The sequence below is a fragment of the Taudactylus pleione genome, unplaced genomic scaffold (genome assembly GCF_031769625.1).
Source record: "Taudactylus pleione unplaced genomic scaffold, aTauple2 ptg000628l, whole genome shotgun sequence".
NCBI lineage: Eukaryota > Metazoa > Chordata > Amphibia > Anura > Myobatrachidae > Taudactylus > Taudactylus pleione.
Genome location: NW_028285030.1, coordinates 1,032,896 through 1,050,749, shown reverse-complemented (window position 1 = coordinate 1,050,749; position 17,854 = coordinate 1,032,896). Strand labels below are relative to the sequence as shown.

At 46.8% G+C, this 17,854-nt stretch overlaps 1 protein-coding gene across 5 annotated transcripts in view; it reads right to left on the bottom strand.

The window, feature by feature from the left end:
• Positions 1–13,203: 13,203 nt before the first annotated feature.
• The window catches only part of LOC148479237 (uncharacterized), a 69,581-nt gene continuing 64,930 nt past the window's right edge, over positions 13,204–17,854 (bottom strand). For all 5 annotated transcript variants that reach the window (XM_088454733.1, XM_088454734.1, XM_088454730.1 and 2 more), the window contains exons 3-5: positions 14,515–14,590; positions 13,992–14,165; positions 13,204–13,816 (exon numbers count right to left, since the gene is read on the bottom strand). In XM_088454733.1, coding sequence (XP_088310859.1) covers positions 13,439–13,816; positions 13,992–14,165; positions 14,515–14,583 — 621 coding nt within the window. In that variant the 5' untranslated portion in view covers positions 14,584–14,590 and the 3' untranslated portion in view covers positions 13,204–13,438. The remainder of the gene's footprint in view (positions 13,817–13,991; positions 14,166–14,514; positions 14,591–17,854) is intronic.

The following is a 17,854-nucleotide window of genomic DNA, read 5'->3' as shown; positions in this document are numbered from 1 at the left end:
ACCCACAGACCAAGTGGAATAAGCATTAACGGAGGCTGGAACAGGTAAACCCTCCTGTGTATAAGCCTCACAAATAACAGAACAAAGCGAACGGGCTAAAGTTTGCTTGTTGGCAGGCCAACCCCGCTCTGAATCAGGGCGGTTTTTTTTGGGTTATTTAGGAGCGTCCTCATAGACGGTCGCATAGCAGTGGGTTACCACCCACAGCTTATGCGAGCGTCCATGATGATGGTCACGATGGTCAAGACCATCGGGCTTGTGATGAGACCCTGCGGTAGGGTCTCGGTGACCACAAGCCCTGGAGTGATTTTGGCTCTATCAGAGCCAAAATCACTCCCACTGACATCACTAGTGATGTCAGTGGGGCCGGACCCAGACGGTAGGCGTTCCCATGGGAACACTTCCATCTGGCAGCCATGCCCCCGGCACGCCCACCAAAGAGGGCGTGGTGTCACTCAACATCGACAGCACGCCCCCTTTGGTGCGAGACCCGGAGCGACAGCTTGGCTGTCGCTATCTGGGTCTCGCGCATGCGCATGACGGAGCTCCCTCCATCGTACGCATGCATACTAGGGCACCATTGACCGCGAGCGCTCAGCGCTCGCGAGCGGGTCTGAATCAGGCCCTCAGTCCAGTCCACATAAATTCTGAGAGCACGGACTACATCCAAGGAAGCCTCACCAGCTGAAAGATCAGGTGACTGAAAAGCTGGCACAACAAGTTCATGATTAATGTGCAACTTATAAACCACTTTAGGCAAAAACTCAGGATGAGTGCGAAGCACCGCTCTGTCCTGGCGAAAAATCAGAAAAGGGGGACGACAGGAAAGCGCCCCCAATTCTGATACCCTCCTGGCAGAAGCAATTGCCAGGAGAAAAACAGTCTTAAACGTTAACCACTTGAGTTCCACTGACACCAAGGAGGCAGAAAGGGAGGCTGGATTCGAAGAACACCTTGGAAAAAGGTGTGAACATCTGGCAGTGTAGCAATCCGACGTTGGAACCACACAGACAGTGCAGACACATGAACCTTCAGAGATGCAAGACATAAGCCTAAGTCCAAACCCAACTGACGAAAAGCCAAAATCCTAGAAACCCGGAACACTTGAGGATCATAGTTTCTGGACTCACACCACTGAAAATCCGTGCGGAAGCCGGCTTGCGTGCCCTAAGCATGGTACTGATAATAGAGCTTGAGAAGCCCCGAGACCTTAGGACGGCTGTCTCAAGAGCCATGCCATCAAGGACAGCCGACCCAGATCCAGGTAAAGGCAGGGCCCTTGAGACAACAGGTCCCGACGCTGAGGAAGAAGATACGGAGCGTCGATGGAGAGGCTCCACAGATCGGAGTACCAAGGATGTCTGGGCCAAGCAGGAGCCGCCAGCAGAAGCGTGCCACCGTCCTGCTTCAATTTCCGCAGTACCCGAGGCAGCAGGGATATCGGAGGAAATAGATATGCCAGTTGAAACGTCCATTTCACCGACAGTGCAGACTTGCGCCTGCGTCTCTTGTCCTTGACCCATACATGGGCAACTTGTGATTCTGATGGGATGCCATCAGGTCCAGCTCCGGCAGTCCCCATCTGTCCACGAGTAGCTGAAATACCTCTGGGTGAAGCGACCATTCCCCGGGATGCACGTCATGACTGCTGAGGAATTCCGCCTCCCAATTGAGGACTCCGGGAATGAAGACTGCCGAGATTGCTGGAATGTGGCACTCCGCCCAAGCCAGGATGCGAGATACCTCCGACATCGCAGCACGACTGCGAGTTCCTCCCTGGTGGTTGATGTATGCCACCGTGGTGGCATTGTCGGATTGAACCTGTACTGCCTTTCCTTGAAGAGTGGTGCCGGACAACTGCAGGGCCCTGTACACGGCCCGCAGCTCCAGAATGTTGATGGTGAGAACCGCTTCTTCCGCAGTCCAATGGCCCTGAAGTGACAACGAGCCTTACACTGTCCCCCAACCCCGGAGACTGGCAACTATTGTGAGCAGAACCCAGTCCGGGATCCACAAGTGGCGCCCCTCGACGAGATGAGCTGTCTGAAGCCACCAAGCTAGAGACAGCCGAACCTCCAGGGATAACACCAGCATCTGAGACCGGATCTGGTGGGGTAACCCGTTCCATTCAGATAGAATCAGCCCCTGCAGGGGCCTGGATTGGAACTGGGCAAATTCCACCATGTCGAAAGCTGACACCATGGACCCCAGAACTCTCATTGCCGCGTGAACCGACACTCGGTAATTGCTCTGGCAACTGTGTATCCGCAGCTGCAAGGAGGAGACCTTTTCCGGAGTCAGGATGATCCTTTGCTGACGAGAATCTAGCAAGGCTCCCAAATGAACCATCCGCTGTGATGGGATCAGGGAGGACTTTTTCCAATTTATCAACCACCCGTGCGCTTGCAGACAAGTGATCGTCAGGTGGAGATGTTGAAGCAGTACCTCCGGAGAGCTCGCCAGCAAAAGGAGGTCATCTATATATAGTAGCAGCCGTACATTCTGGCTCCGAAGGTGGGCGGCCATGACCGCCATCACTTTGGTGAAAACCTTGGTGCCGTAGAGAGGCCAAAGGGTAGCGCCCAAAATTGGTAGTGATGTTGCAGTATAGTAAACCTCAGATACCGCTGGTGGGAAGGAGCTGTAGGAACATGGAGGTAGGCGTCTTGGATATCCAGGTAGACCATGTAATCAACCGGTTCCATCGTCAGAATGATGGAATGTAACGTTTCCATCCTGAATTTAGGAACTCTGTTCAGAGATTTCAAATTGAGGATAGGGCGATGAGAACCATTTGGTTTCTGCACCAGAAACAGAGTAGTACCCCGTTCCCCGTTGTGACTGAGGAATGGGAACAATGACCCCTGCTTTCAGCAAGGACTCCATCGTTTCCAGTATCTGCAAAGCTTTGGTTTTGTCCTGAGAAGGACTCGTGCAGAAAAACAGGTGGGGCGGTCTGTGCCGAAAGGACAGGGCGTACCCCTGGGAGACCACTTCTTGAACTCAGGCATCCATGGTAGTATTGTGCCAGCACTGGGCAAATTGAAGAAGTCAGCCTCCCAGTCTGGGGTCCCCCAGAGGGAGGCCCGTCCCATCAGGCAGAAGGTTTATCTGCCTGCTTGGAACAAGGGCACCTAGCACTCCATGCCTGCTTCTTGGGCTTAGAGGTGGCCTTGGTCGCCGACTGTCTCGGTAAGGACTGACCTTTGGCCTTATCCTGAACCCGAAAGGACCGAAAGGCAGGGCTCCTAACCTTAGGATGTGATGTAATCGAAGGGAGGAAAGCTGACTTGGATTTAGCCAGCGTATCCACTATTTTCTCCAAGTCTGGACCAAATAACAACTCCCCATTACAGGGTAAGGCCTCCAGGCCCTTCTTAGAATCTGTGTCAGCTCTCCAGGACCTCAGCCACAAGGATCAACGAGCAGACACTGCTGCTGCCGAAACCCTAGAGGTCAGCAGGCTTGCATCCAATGACGCTTCCCCAATATAGGATGCCACATCTCTCATCTTTCCAATTAACGCTCTCTGGACATCCGGAGCATCATCTGGAAAGGTATCCTCTAATGCGTTGGCCCAGCTCTCAATGGCTTTAGCCACCCAGGAGATGGCCATAGACGGACGGGCCAATGCCCCTGAGAGAGTAGATAGACTTTAAACAAGTCTCCAGCTTACTGTTCGTGGGATCCTTGAGGGAGGAGATAGACGGTAAAGGCAATGTAGCACCTCCTTAACCATTAATGGAGGACAGTCTCTAACTTTTGAGCCGTTGCGTCGAAATCAGTGTCCTCATGTATCTGCCCATCATCTGAAGACACATCCGTGTCCGTTAAATGTGCAGCCTGGGCAGCCAGCACTGGGCGCTTAGACGCCTTTGGAGGCATGTCACCCTGTAACATTGACTGAAAAGCCAAAGACGAGGCCCCCAAACTCTGGACAGAGCTGGAGAGTACATCCACCCAGGGTGGAGGAGCCGTCTGAGGAAAACCCTGAAAGCGCACCACAGACTGTTGCGATACTGGGGTAGACTGAACATTCATAGGCAACCCCGAATACTGCCCAACAGTCTGAGACCCGGGGGGAGACTGCAATAACTGCGGAATACCCGGGGAATGGGGGATGGTTGGCTGGGTCAACGCCCTAGTAGGGACAGCAGTCGGGCCACAGAGCGCTCAATCTCCTCATCAGACATGACAGAATATATATATATATATATATATATATAGACATATACACAGCACAATGGAAAAAATTATGGTGTTTAACACCTGCACACTCACCAGAATGCAACACAACAGCCCACAATATGGTACTGTGTAGCACCAAACTGTATGTGACTGACCTCACAAATACTTGAGATGTATGTATGTATATATATATATATATATATATACATATATATACACACACACACACGTGAGGTCCACAGAAAAACGCCCTTCCCCCACACACCTGCCAGGCCGTAGGAGAAGGATGTCATGATTGGTGCTTGTGAGTTACCTTTCTCAGGTGATGAACTGGAGGCCGGCTGGACCGGAACCATGGGTGATGTAGGTAGCTCTGTTTACAAGACTTGTGTAGCAGTGAAAACTGCCTTTGATGATAAATGACAGGAACTGGAGGAACCGGACTGGGACCGGCAGGAAGACTTGTTGAATTGAACTGATGAACTAAGAACTTGACTCTGGACTGGAGCAACGTGGACTGAACTGATGAGCTTGGAACTTGACTCTGGACTGGAATGTGACAATCGCTGAAGGGAAGTCAGGTAATGCTGAGACGAGGGCTAAACAGGGTTATCTGGAATTTCTATGACAAAGGCTGGAACTCAGGTGCAGGCTGGATTGGATAATAGGGAATAACAGGTTTCAGGAAGGAATGGGTAGGTTTTGGAATTTTAGGTTCAGGGAGGGAGTAGGTAGGTAACAGGGGCAGGAGTTGATCCACAGCAGGAAGCAAGGCAGGGTGACACGATGCAGGTTTACAGAGTGCCAGGGACCAACCAGGAGTAGGACTAGCAGCAGAGCACAGGCCAGGTATTGCTGTAACAGGACGACTGGATGCCAGGTATTATTGTAGCAGGTTTTCGGGATGCACCAGGGGTTGCTGTCAGCAGATTTACTGGATTGCCAGGTTTAGCTGTAGCAGGTTTTCTGGAAGCACCAGGGGTTGCTGCCAGCAGATTTACTGGATTGCCAGGTACAGCTGTAACAGGTTTTCTGGATTGCACCAGGGGTTGCTGTAGCAGGTTTCAGGGATATGCTTGAATGCAGAAACAGCATGAACCATACACCAAGGGAAGACGAAATGTTCAGGCCCAGAATGCTATCAGGAGAGGATATATATACCATGGGTCTGGCAGCAATTGGTGGATACGGACAGGTTGTCTGGTAGTAGCATTCTGAGTGGTAGAAGGCACAACATGCAGAGGGAGTATTCATCTCTGCAGCTCTGAGAATCAGAACTACACCTGCGATTCCAATCAGGGCTAGCAGTGGTCACAGACAGGCCAGGTGCAATAATCACTGTGACAGGAATGCATAGAGAAGTCAGAGCAGATCCCCCAGGAGAACTACAAACACAGATCCATGGGACAGCTGACAAGGGTAAGTCTCAAGGCAAAAAGGTGACAACTAGACAGGGTCGTGACAAAGGAAAGGGATAGGTATAAGCTGACAGTAAGTAGAAATTAGCACAGACAGGCTGCACTAGCAAAAGTCACATACCATGCAGAAAAGTCAATACCCACTGCACCTTTCACTACAATCAACCTGCCCAGATTCAGTGTCTGGGAGGGCTATAGTGCTGTGTACGCTGTGCTTTTGCAGGGGAGAGGTACACAGGGGGACCGGTCCACGCACCACCTGGGAGATCTGCGATGCTGCCAGTAGAAGATGGCCGCTGGAGACCTCAGAGGAGGAGTGGCCGCATGAGTAGAGCAGCTCAGCGTTGCCAGTACACATGGGAAAAGGCGCACTGAGCAGAGGGGAAGAGCCGCTAAACCAGGGAAGGCTCACTCACCAGGCTAGTGACTAACCCCAGGGATGCTGGTTCCCCTCCAACCATTACTCCCTGGTGGTCTAGCGGATGAGAGGGGGAGCCCGCCGCCGCTACTAGCGCCACCGGTCTGTCCCCAGAGACCGGCGGCTAAAGACTGCATTTACCCGCGAGCAATGCAAGTTAGCGGTGCTCGTGGCTTACCTGTCCCCACTGATCCGGCTGCAGTCGTGGGAGGTCCCGGAGCCCTGCTAGTACAGACTCCGGGGTCCTGCTGCGATCCCCAGAGCTGTACTGGCATCGCAGCAAAAGCGGGGTGAAGGAGCGGCAGCGTGGACATCCTAATTGACAGTGTGTTGCTGCCGCTCTGAAGAATGAAAGAAAAAAAAATTAAACTCTTCTTTTCTTTTTAAAATTATAAGCTTAGGGGCTGCTCCTGCAGCCCCCCTGCACAAGGTGACCCAAATCTGGCCGGGCACCAACTAAAACTGAGGTGCCTGTGGCTTGGGGGCAGGGTGTAGAGGAGGATGGACACAAGTGCATCCTGGGAGCAGCAAAAGCTTTAACTGCATGATGCCCGTGGATCCAGATCCAGCTATACCCCAAAGTCAACCCTGTGGACCCCCTATGGACCCTGAAGTAGAAATTGTCATACTTAATCAGTGGCGTAACTAAGGGGGGTGGAGCAGGGAACGTGTCCTGGGCACCATGGTAAGCCCTGAAGAGGGGGGCACTGCCGGCCATGGCATCGTACCCGCACACCTGACCCCCACCACCATTGTGTTCTGTCTGCACTTTATCGAGCAGGCAAGTGTGCCTCTGCATGCTAGCCTGGTGTTGGCTAGGCTGCCTGTAGGGGGAGCTGCAGTGGAAGCGCGCAGCCCCTCCTAGGCAGCCTTCCTAACAGCTCTATTCTGCTCCTGTCCTGGACAACAGCTGCTGTCCGCGCCGGGTGAGGAGTGATTCTTCCCTCCCCCGGCGCTGTTCGTCTCTGCTCACGGCAGGTAAATTATTGGTGGGGGGAGGCAGGGGGGGTCAGGGGTGGATGACTAAGCTGCCGCTGGAGGGGGGAGGGGGGGGGGTAATTTTTTATGTGTGGTGTTGGTGGAGGGGGGAGGGTGGCAGCTGCTGGCTGCATTTTGTGTGAAATAAGTGTGTGTCTGTATAGGCTTTCAGTGTGTGTATATGTGTCAGTGTGTGTATACTGTATGTGTCAGTGTGTGTGTGTATGTATAGGCTTTCAGTGTGTGTGTATGTGTCAGTGTGTGTGTGTGTATGTATAGGCTTTCAGTGTGTTTACATATGTGTCAGTGTGTGTGTATATGTGTCAGTGTGTGTGTGTATGTATAAGCTTTCAGTGTGTGTGTATATGTGTCAGTGTGTGTGTGTATATGCCATTTGTGTAAATATGTCTGTGTATCTGTGTCAGTGTGTGTCTGTGTGTTGAGAGACAACGCGGGGAGGAGGTGATGGTGTACTGAGAGTTGACGCAGGGGGGGAGGTGATGGTGTGCTGAGAGACGATGAAGAGGGGGTGATGGTGTGGCTGAGAGATGACGTTGGGGGGAGGTGATGGTGTGCTGAGAGATGACGCAGTAGGGAGATGATGGTGCGCTGAGAGTTGACGCGGGGGGTGATGGTGTGGCTGAGAGTTGACGCAGGGGGAGCGGTGATGGTGTGCTAAGAGATTACGCAGGGGGAGGCGATGGTGTGGCTAAGAAGAGAGGAGGCGATGGTGTGGCTAAGAAGAGATGACACAGGGAGGGAGATGATGGTGTGGCTAAGAGATGATGCAGTAAGATGATGGTGTGGCTGAGAGATGCAGGGGAAAGGAAGTTACACAGGTGGAACGAGTCTGGTTGAACCGCTGTCGTATGATGATAACCTTGTTGATATTCCTACACAAACAGGCATCTTCTGGACGATGTGACCTACATGAATATTGAATACCGACTGAAGACGCCGTCATGCCAGTGAGGATATATTTCTTCAGAGGTTCCACATTGTGAGAAAGCACTGTATAGGTTAGGTGCATATGGAATGGAAAGGAATGTTCCCAGTCTGACAAGAAATGAGTGGCGTGTCATGTTGGCACGCCCTATTTTCAGTAGTCACGTCCCTTATGGTATTTGCCCACACCCACCCACACCGGAGGCGCGCATAAATATGTCTTTCTATGTGGTGGTGGGGGGGGCACCAATCTTAATTTGGCGTGGGCTCCGAAGACCCTAGTTATGCCACTGCGTATAACACACACAATAACACTTACACATACAGTATATACACACTAGCACGTACATGCTAAAAAGCATACATACTTGAAATTTCGATGCAGCAGCAGTTTCAGGTTGCTAATAAGGATGTGCACCTCTCATCATTACACCTGACCCCTTTGCGATGTAATGCTGTGATTCGCTGGTATATGGACTGGAGCTTACCACATAGGCCCCATCCCCTACTGCGTCCAGTGTAGGGGGAGAGAATTTTCCATCAGGGGGGTTTCTGTGTACTGAGAAACCCCCTGCATGCGCAAGTGCTTGGGTAGGGGTAAATGCCAATAATAATAATACTGACGGCTGCTCTAGCGGACGGAGGGCTGGAGGCGGTGCAGGTGCAGAGATCTGCATGATTCAGGCAGATATATACAAATGATATTCCATCACTGTGCAGGCTGGAGGGCAAAAATCCCTCCTCCTGTATAAAAGCACGGGCACACTGCTCAAGCGAGAACTGTCACCTGAACTGATTAAAGAGCCTGCAAGTGGGGCCAGTGTCTGTGGAGCTCTATAAAAATTATATTCTGTGTAGCCAACAAGTGGGGACAGTATCTGAGGGCTGTATAATATATTCTGTGTAGCCTGCAAGTGGGGCCTGTATCTGAGGGCTGTATAATTAATATATTCTGTGTAGCTAGCAAGTGGGGACAGTGGGCCTGATTCAGACCCACTCGCGAGTGGCTGTCCGCTCGCAAGTGGGTCGATGTTGTGCGCATGCGCACGACGGCGGGAGCTCCGTCGTGCGTATGCGCCAGACGCGACGAGAGAAGGACTTTCCTTCGCTCGTTGTGTCTGATCAAAGGGGGCGTGCTGTCGATGTTGATTGACAGCACGCCCCCTTTGGTGGGCGTGCCGGGGGCGTGCCTCTCTGACGGGGGCGTTCCCAAGGGAACGCCTACCGTCAGAAGCCGGCCCACTGACATCACTAGTGATGTCAGTGGGAGTGATTTTGGCTCTGATAGAGCCAAAATCACTCCGGGCCTTGCGGTTGAAAACCTCAACCGTGACCATCGCGGCCATCAAACTGCACGCTCGTATAGGCTGTGGGTGGTGACCCACAGCTATACGAGCGTCCAGGAGGACGCTCTATAATTATGGAGGGCGGCCCTCATTCAGAGCGTGCGCTCTGCTCAGAGCGTACGGCTCTGAATGAGGGCCTGTATCTGATGGCTGTATAAAAAATATATTCTGTGTAGCCAGCAAGTGGGGACAGTATGTGAGGGCTGTATAAAAATATATTCTGTGTAGCCTGTAAGTAGGGCCTGTATCTGAGGGCTGTATAATTAATATATTCTGTGTAGCCAGCAAGTGGGGCCTGTATCTGAGGGCTGTATAAAAAATATATTCTGTGTAGCCAGCAAGTGGGGACTGTATCTGAGGTCTGTATAAAAAATATATTCTTTGTAGCCAGCAAGTGGGGCCTGTGTCTGAAGGCTGTATAAAAAATATATTCTGTGTAGCCAGCAAGTGGGGACAGTATCTGAAGGCTGTATAATAAAATATATTCTGTGTAGCCTGCAAGTGGGGCCTGTATCTGAAGCCTGTATCAAAAATAAATTCTTTGGTGCCAGCAAGTGGGGCCTGTATCTGGGCCTCTAAGAAGAAGAAGAGAATTAATATATAAATAGTTATTTCAAGTTTAAATTATTATAAGGTAAGGATTTAAAACATTTTATTATTGCGAAGGCCCCCACCCAGCTACTTCTTGATGCCAACCAGCTGGAAAAATTTTCAGGGGAGAACACTGCGTTGTAATAGGAAAGTTTCTGTATTCATTAGGCAACTGCTGCTGGGAGTCCTCATTTCCTATTACGCACTGCTCAGCCATAGCTATGTGTACCTAGATGTTGGCAATTAATGGTGTATTTTGCAACATGTATTATAGTTTGCTATTTTATATAAGCCTGATATGTTTCATTTGTAATAAAGCAGCGTTATGTTTTCCTTTATGTATTGCAGTGTTTTATAAAACTGTTATACCCAGTTCACATTATACAAGTCTGTAGTGCCCCAGTTCACATCATGCCACACTGTAGTGCCCTCAATTCACATTAAACCACAAGATAGTGCCCAGTTCACATTATGCCACACTGTAGTGCCCCAGTTCATATTGTACTACATTATAGCTCCCCAGTTTACATTATGCAACTCTGTAGTGAATCCAATTCATATTGTAGCACAAGTTAGTGCACCAGTTCACATTATGCCACTCTGTAGTAAATCCAGTTCATAGTATACCACTCTGTAGTGTATCCAGTTCAGATTATAACACTGTAGTGCCCCTAGTTCACATTATACCACACTGTAGTGTCCCCTGTTCACCTCATATTTAAAGTGCCAATTGTGTGTAATTTTTTTTTTTTATATGAACCAAAGCACAATACACAATAACTGTGCACAATTCAGCAGAGTTTTGAGTGACACACAAGGAACAAACATTGAAACATGCTTCCTGATGTCCTCTCACCTAAGGATGCTAAAGAAACAAGACTCATAGGTGTCCAAACGGCTCTAAATCCCGAATGTAGATTGATCATATATTTTTTAAAATAAGTAGTTTTATTTCGAATAAACACATAAGTATACAGTGATCTGTCCCATAATAGTGACACATGTGACTGACACGGAACCTTCTTTTAATCTTCTATGAACTAGGTGGGGTGTAACATACCCCAGCTAGGTTTAAACTCCTATAACTTATTAAAAATACTGTGCGCAAGATGTGGTTTCATGTAGCTATAGTTGTGATGTATCCAGTTTGCATAGTGTTGGTGGTATAGTGTGGCAAGCGATAGCGTAGAGAGTACATATGTGTAAAGTACATGTGGGCATCTCATACCCCACCTGCTTCGGCAGCTGCCTTGGAGTCAGCCAAGAGTGATCTTATTAAGACTGAGCTAAGTTTTTATAATTATTTCTGATCGTTCATAAGTTTAATTTTTGCTAACGATTGTGATTCAAACATGTTCCAATGGTCTTTTTCAAAAATGTTGTTACTAGAAGACTTATAGAACAACAGGGGCAATGCGCTATGATCTCGTCTGACTGGAATGAAATGTGTTGCTACACAATGTGACACACAATTAATGAATAAAAAAGAAAATAGTTTACTTCTAATAATAAAATACATACATCATCACATACAATACATTACACATAATACATATAACAATAGTATAAATAGATTGGACTGTTACAATGCAGATCTATAAAGGTTGTATCAAAATCAGTGCTTGTATCAGAAAATAGATCTCCTGTAGAGCAAACAAGGTGATACAGTTGAATGTAACAGATCAAATCAGTGGTGTCATTTCCATGGAATAAATTGATACTGTCTCAGTTCTTTTGCACACTGTTTTAAAATTACTGCATTCTCACACCTGAAAAGAGTATAAATTGTCCATATTGATAGACTTGAATTAGAAAGTATCGTGCTGGCGTCCCAGCATGTAATAGTAGTATTAATAATATCAATTGGAGTTGAATGACTCCTATTGAAAATTGCATGTTCCTATGTGAGGATATATCCGTCTACACAATGGAGATGAAGCGGCAGACAAAGGGTTAACTTTCTCTCCATGTGTTGGGAGGGAGAAAGTGTGTCTTACCGCTCACAGGATGGATGCAGCAGCGCTCACCCAAATCGATGCAATCACTGTGGGGAGATGAAAGTCGGCATGCCGTGGGATCGATAGCTCCGTTGTTGGCGGCTGTTCAATCAGCTCCAAAGTCCAGCTGGCAGATTATGTGTGGCAGTGCTCTCCCAGATGGATGTGATCGCTGTGGGGAGCTAGATAGTAGTGCTCCGTGAGACTGATGTCTCCGCTGCCTGTGCGGTCAGCTCGGAAATTCTCCAGAGGTATAGGTGCAGGTGTGTGATACGCAGTGGAAGGACTGAATGGCAATGATGTCAACGCGTTTCGTCTCTTTGAACTAGAGACTTTTTCAAGACTGACATTGCAATGGTAAATGCCGTATTTATCCTTCTGAAAGATCCGCCTTTGTAATTATTTTAATCATGGACAGCTGAATTACATCAAAATGAACTGAATAGCTGTGTTTCACGATCTTTTCAATTTATAACTGATATATGAATAAAAAAAGTGACTCTCAACCATCTATACAACAATTGGAAATCTATACAAACATGTGTGGTTATGTAACAAAACCAATATAAGATAGATATACTAAAATGGCATGTATATATGTTGAATATCCATTGGATCTATATTGGTGCTATCGATCCCACGGCATGCCGATTTTCATCTCCCCACAGTGATTGCATCGATTTGGGTGAGCGCTGCTGCATCCATCCTGTGAGCGGTAAGACACACTTTCTCCCTCCCAACACATGGAGAGAAAGTTAACCCTTTGTCTGCCGCTTCATCTCCATTGTGTAGACGGATATATCCTCACATAGGAACACGCAATTTTCAATAGGAGTCATTCAACTCCAATTGATATTATTAATACTACTATTACATGCTGGGACGCCAGCACGATACTTTCTAATTCAAGTCTATCAATATGGACAATTTATACTCTTTTCAGGTGTGAGAATGCAGTAATTTTAAAACAGTGTGCAAAAGAACTGAGACAGTATCAATTTATTCCATGGAAATGACACCACTGATTTGATCTGTTACATTCAACTGTATCACCTTGTTTGCTCTACAGGAGATCTATTTTCTGATACAAGCACTGATTTTGATACAACCTTTATAGATCTGCATTGTAACAGTCCAATCTATTTATACTATTGTTATATGTATTATGTGTAATGTATTGTATGTGATGATGTATGTATTTTATTATTAGAAGTAAACTATTTTCTTTTTTATTCATTCATTGTGTGTCACATTGTGTAGCAACACATTTCATTCCAGTCAGACGAGATCATAGCGCATTGCCCCTGTTGTTCTATTAGTATTTGTAGTGGGAGTTCACACTAAACTCCAAGCAGTTGCAGCTAATCCCAAATGTTTTGTATCAATACTATTAGCGCCGAGAGTTGGGTAGGAATCTACCCTCTGCTTTCTTTTTTCTTACTAGAAGACTTAGTTTAGATTGCAAAAAAAAAGTTTTATTTTTGTTTTTAAAAGATTAAAGAGTTTATTCCCTAAGCTACATTGCTCCGGGCTCTCCTGATCATTCAGTTGTTTTCTTCAGCTTTCGCTGCACCGACGCCATCCATCCGTGTCTTCAGCACAGTGATCTCCTGCTGTAGCCCCTCTATGTCCTGGTCTTTTTTTCTTTAGCTTGGCCACCAATTTGTTAAACTGTTTTTGCAGCTTATTGTGACCTTTTGTTGCTGCCTTAGCGATGGTTAGCTCATCCTCCATAACCTGCACCTTCTCGCTGTTATCTGATAGTAATGCTGCCAGCCTTCCCCTCTCTGCTTTCTCCTCCTGTAGTTGTTCTCTCAGCTCCTCTGCTTCTCTCCTGGATGTTTTCTCTGCCTCTCTCATGAGGGTGGCCTGCTGGAGGTATTCTCTCCTGCTTTGCAGTATCTGGCTCAGGTCAGTTATCTCTCTCTGAATGATCTACAAGTCATAAAAAAGTTGTGGTTATAACCAAAAAGTGATGCTTATTTCTATAGAATATGGTTCTTTTACCTCCTATTTTTAAGCACAGTTACCTCCATCCGTTCTTTAGAAGTTATTAATACTATAAATAATGCAACATTACTTGTGTCCAAATGACTCCTCATACAATTACCTGCATCTGCATTGCACTAAGGGGTGCTGCGTCAATGCTGGGGCTCTTGGGTGGGCTGGGCCTCTCTCTTCTGAAAAAGTGTCGCAGTCTCTGAAAGATGGCACGGATAGAGGTCCAGAGCTGCCTCCAGCCATCCCTGGTGCTGGGTGTTTGGGTAGAGGGTGATGGACGAGTCTGCAATACAGGCACAGAGAGAAGGGGAGGGAGAGAGGATAGATTAGTTATTATGGCCATACAATGAGAGCTGTGGGAGAAGTGGCGGTATAGCCTGTTGCTGTACACCGGGCCACTTCCACCTCCTGTATATCTATATCTCACACTGACCAGGTCACTGCACTACCCCTGGAGCAGGTGTGTTACATGTAGCTGTGGTGATATCAGTGTAACATCTTCCAAAGGATCCCTCTCCGATAGTGACCACTAGCTCATGTGCATTATTGGGAATATTGGTAAATAGGTCTCCTGGAGATAAATAGACTGGCTGCCTATACTGTGTGCAGGTGATGGGCTCATTATCACTGACCTGATGTTCATCCTGATCCATTGTCGCTGTTTGATCCTTCTCCAGCTGTTGCAGGATGGCGTTCCTCATGGTCACACTAAGAGATAATGTGCAGTTTTATTTTTTTAAGTTCACCTCCCAGTCAGCACACAAGAACGCCCATCACTTTCCCGCCCCATTTCTGATACCGGCTGTCCCGTTGGTAGAAGCACCTTTGTGCATACACTCTGTGTAATGCATGTGCTGTACGGCTAGTAACAATGTTTTGTGCATGAGCATACGTGGACATCAGCAGTACATTATCCTCTGACCCTCTTTACACCTAGATAAATGACTTACTACCAGAGTATATACAGTGTTACATAGTTACACCTAGATAAATGACTTACTACCAGAGTATATACAGTGTTACATAGTTACACCTAGACAAATGACTTACTACCAGAGTATATACAGTGTTACATAATTACACCTAGACCAGTGGTTCCCAAACTGTGTGCCGTGGCATCCTGGGGTCCCTCGGTGCACATGCAGGGGTATCTCGGAGTGGTGGTCCGGTAACAAATAAAATAATTTTAGTCAGTGTGATAGATAAAATCAGTGCTAATGGCTGCCAATCAGAGAATATTTGGACAAAAGGAATCACAGCCCTGTCAACCACCACATAACTGAACCTAAGGGTGACATAGAAGCACAATTTACTTTATTTCATTTTTTCTGAATTTCTCAAGAAACTTTTGGCCCAGGGGTCCTGTGAAAAAAATGCTGATAATCTAGGATGCCGTGGTTCGAAAAAGTTTGGGAACCATTGACCTAGACAATAGATTACTACCATAGTATATACAGTGTTCCATAATTTAGTTACACCTATATAAATGACTTACTACCAGAGTATATACAGTGTTACATGACAGAATATAAATACCCTCTGCTAAAGCTATGGCAAGGCATGCTGTCATGTGTAGTTCTACAAGAGCTGGAGTGCCCAGCATTGCCTACCCCTGATGTATGGGAAAATGTCTCTGGTTAGAATCACTAGGCATGGTTTATCAAAGCCACCAATTAACTGCAGCTTCCATTGACTGATGGATTGAAAATGGCACCAGAAATAAATGGTAAACACAGCTGGTTTAGCATTTATTACCGATGCCGTTTAAAAACTATAAGTAAAACCTGCGGATCATTGGCTGTTTTGATAAACCATGGCCTAGTAAATCTACCTTCCTCCCAATCTTCTACATTATTGGTCAATGCCTTTCTAGCTATATATTGTGTTTCTCACTATATAAACTATCACTGGGTATATCTGTATGGTTTTACTGCTCTATTATTTTGCATTTATACTCTATGTGTAACATAATTCCTGTACTGTAATACCCAGCAGGAGAATCTATTATATGCTGGAAGGATAAGATTGCTGGAACAGGCAGCTTGGAGGCCCCTTATCACAGGCCAGTGATTGGTGTTAGGCAGCAGTGATGTGTATGTTAATCAGCAGCCAATGAGAGTCAGACTCTCATCGGCTGCTGCACACACATCGCCGCCAGGCGGCGGCAATGTGTGTGTTAATCAGCAGCCAATGAGAGTCAGACAAACTCTCACTGGCTGCTGCGCCTACTGCAAAAGCCGAGCTGGAGTTCACTCATGAGCTCCGTCATGACGTCTCTCTCATAATGCAGAGCGTGCCAGACGAGAGGACTGATGTGTGGATGGCGGTGGGAGCAGTAGCCGGAGCGGGGATTCAGTTAAGTGTTTTTATTTTCTTTACTTGTGTGTATTTGTCTGGGAAGGGGGGGGGCTACTACTGGGGGCACTACTAGGGGTGAACTCTACTGGGGCACTACTGGGAGTGACCTCTGCTGGGTGCACTACTGATGGGGACTACTACTGAGGGCACTGCATCGGGGAGGGGACCACTACTGGGGGCACTTCATCGGGGGACCACTACTGGGGGCATTGCATAGGGGGAACTACTACTGGGAGCACTATATAAAGGGCACTGCATGGGGGGACACTAGTGGGGGCACTGCATAGGGGGGACCACTACTGGGTAACTGAATAGGGGGGGCTACTACTGGGGGCATATAATGGGCTGGGCATGGCAGGGGATGCTCTGAGTAACCCAGCTGTGTATTAGTGACCCAGGTGCTAGGAGAAGGTAATACAGCCAATGCACATTGCTGCCCATCACACAACCATGGCAGGAGATGCTCTGAGTAAACCAGCTATGTTATAGTGCCCCCTGTGCTAGGAGAGGGTAATACAACCAATGCTGCCCTTCACTCAAATCTATTAACTCAACTAACATATTCTCCTTATTTTAAATAATATAAGAAATATTTTATATATATATATATACATACATATATATAAATCACATACCTTGTAAATGCTAGCAATTGGTTTTCATACTTATGTCAGTGTTTCACTTCAACAATTTATGAACTAAGGATTATGATCCTACTACATGAGCAGTTGCTAGCAATATATACCTAATGCAGGACAGTGGAGGTCAGAAATTCACATCACCGTCATGTGACTGAGGGTCACCAGCTCATATATAACACCTACGATTTGCCACCACTGGGAACCAATAATAATAGTTACAAGTAATACATAACCCCTTAGCTTAGTCAGATTTGGGCACAAACACCTCCCAACATTTACACCTACTAAATTAAGACAAAACACCATTCTCTATGCCCAGAAATGCCCACTTTCAGCTGAGTTCTGCCCCTTCTGAGATCCATGAAAAACCTAAATGTGCAAATAACAATAACAGTGCATTTACCTTTCTTCTGATGGATGGCTGGTCCATGGCTGGACCCTAACTACTCTGTCTACTGCCTACTCCCTCCTCCCCTACTACTATATACACTAAAATACTAATATACTAAACTAAAGATAAAAAATATAATAAAAAGAAAACTGAATAAAACTAACACTAAATAAACTACTATATATACTAAAAAACTTACATACTAAAGTAAAAATAATAAAAAAATTATAAAGAAAACTGAATAAAACTAACACTAAATAGACTACTATATATATACATACAGTATAAAACTTATATACTAACTAAATATAACACTAAAACTAACACTAAGAAAATAATAATAAAATAAAACCAAACTTAACTATCACTGACAATACTATAATTAAACCACCAGCACCAGACAATGCAACAGAATAACCTCTAGTGTTCTGCCCTGGGTTACTACTTACTGTGTAACAAAGGGCCATTGTGATGTCAACAGACATTAGCAGCAGCCATACAGGCAAATATTTGTATGAAATAAAGTATCTGACTGTGATTAGAGGTGAGCAAGGGCAGGATAGCACACTGCCTATCTGCCCT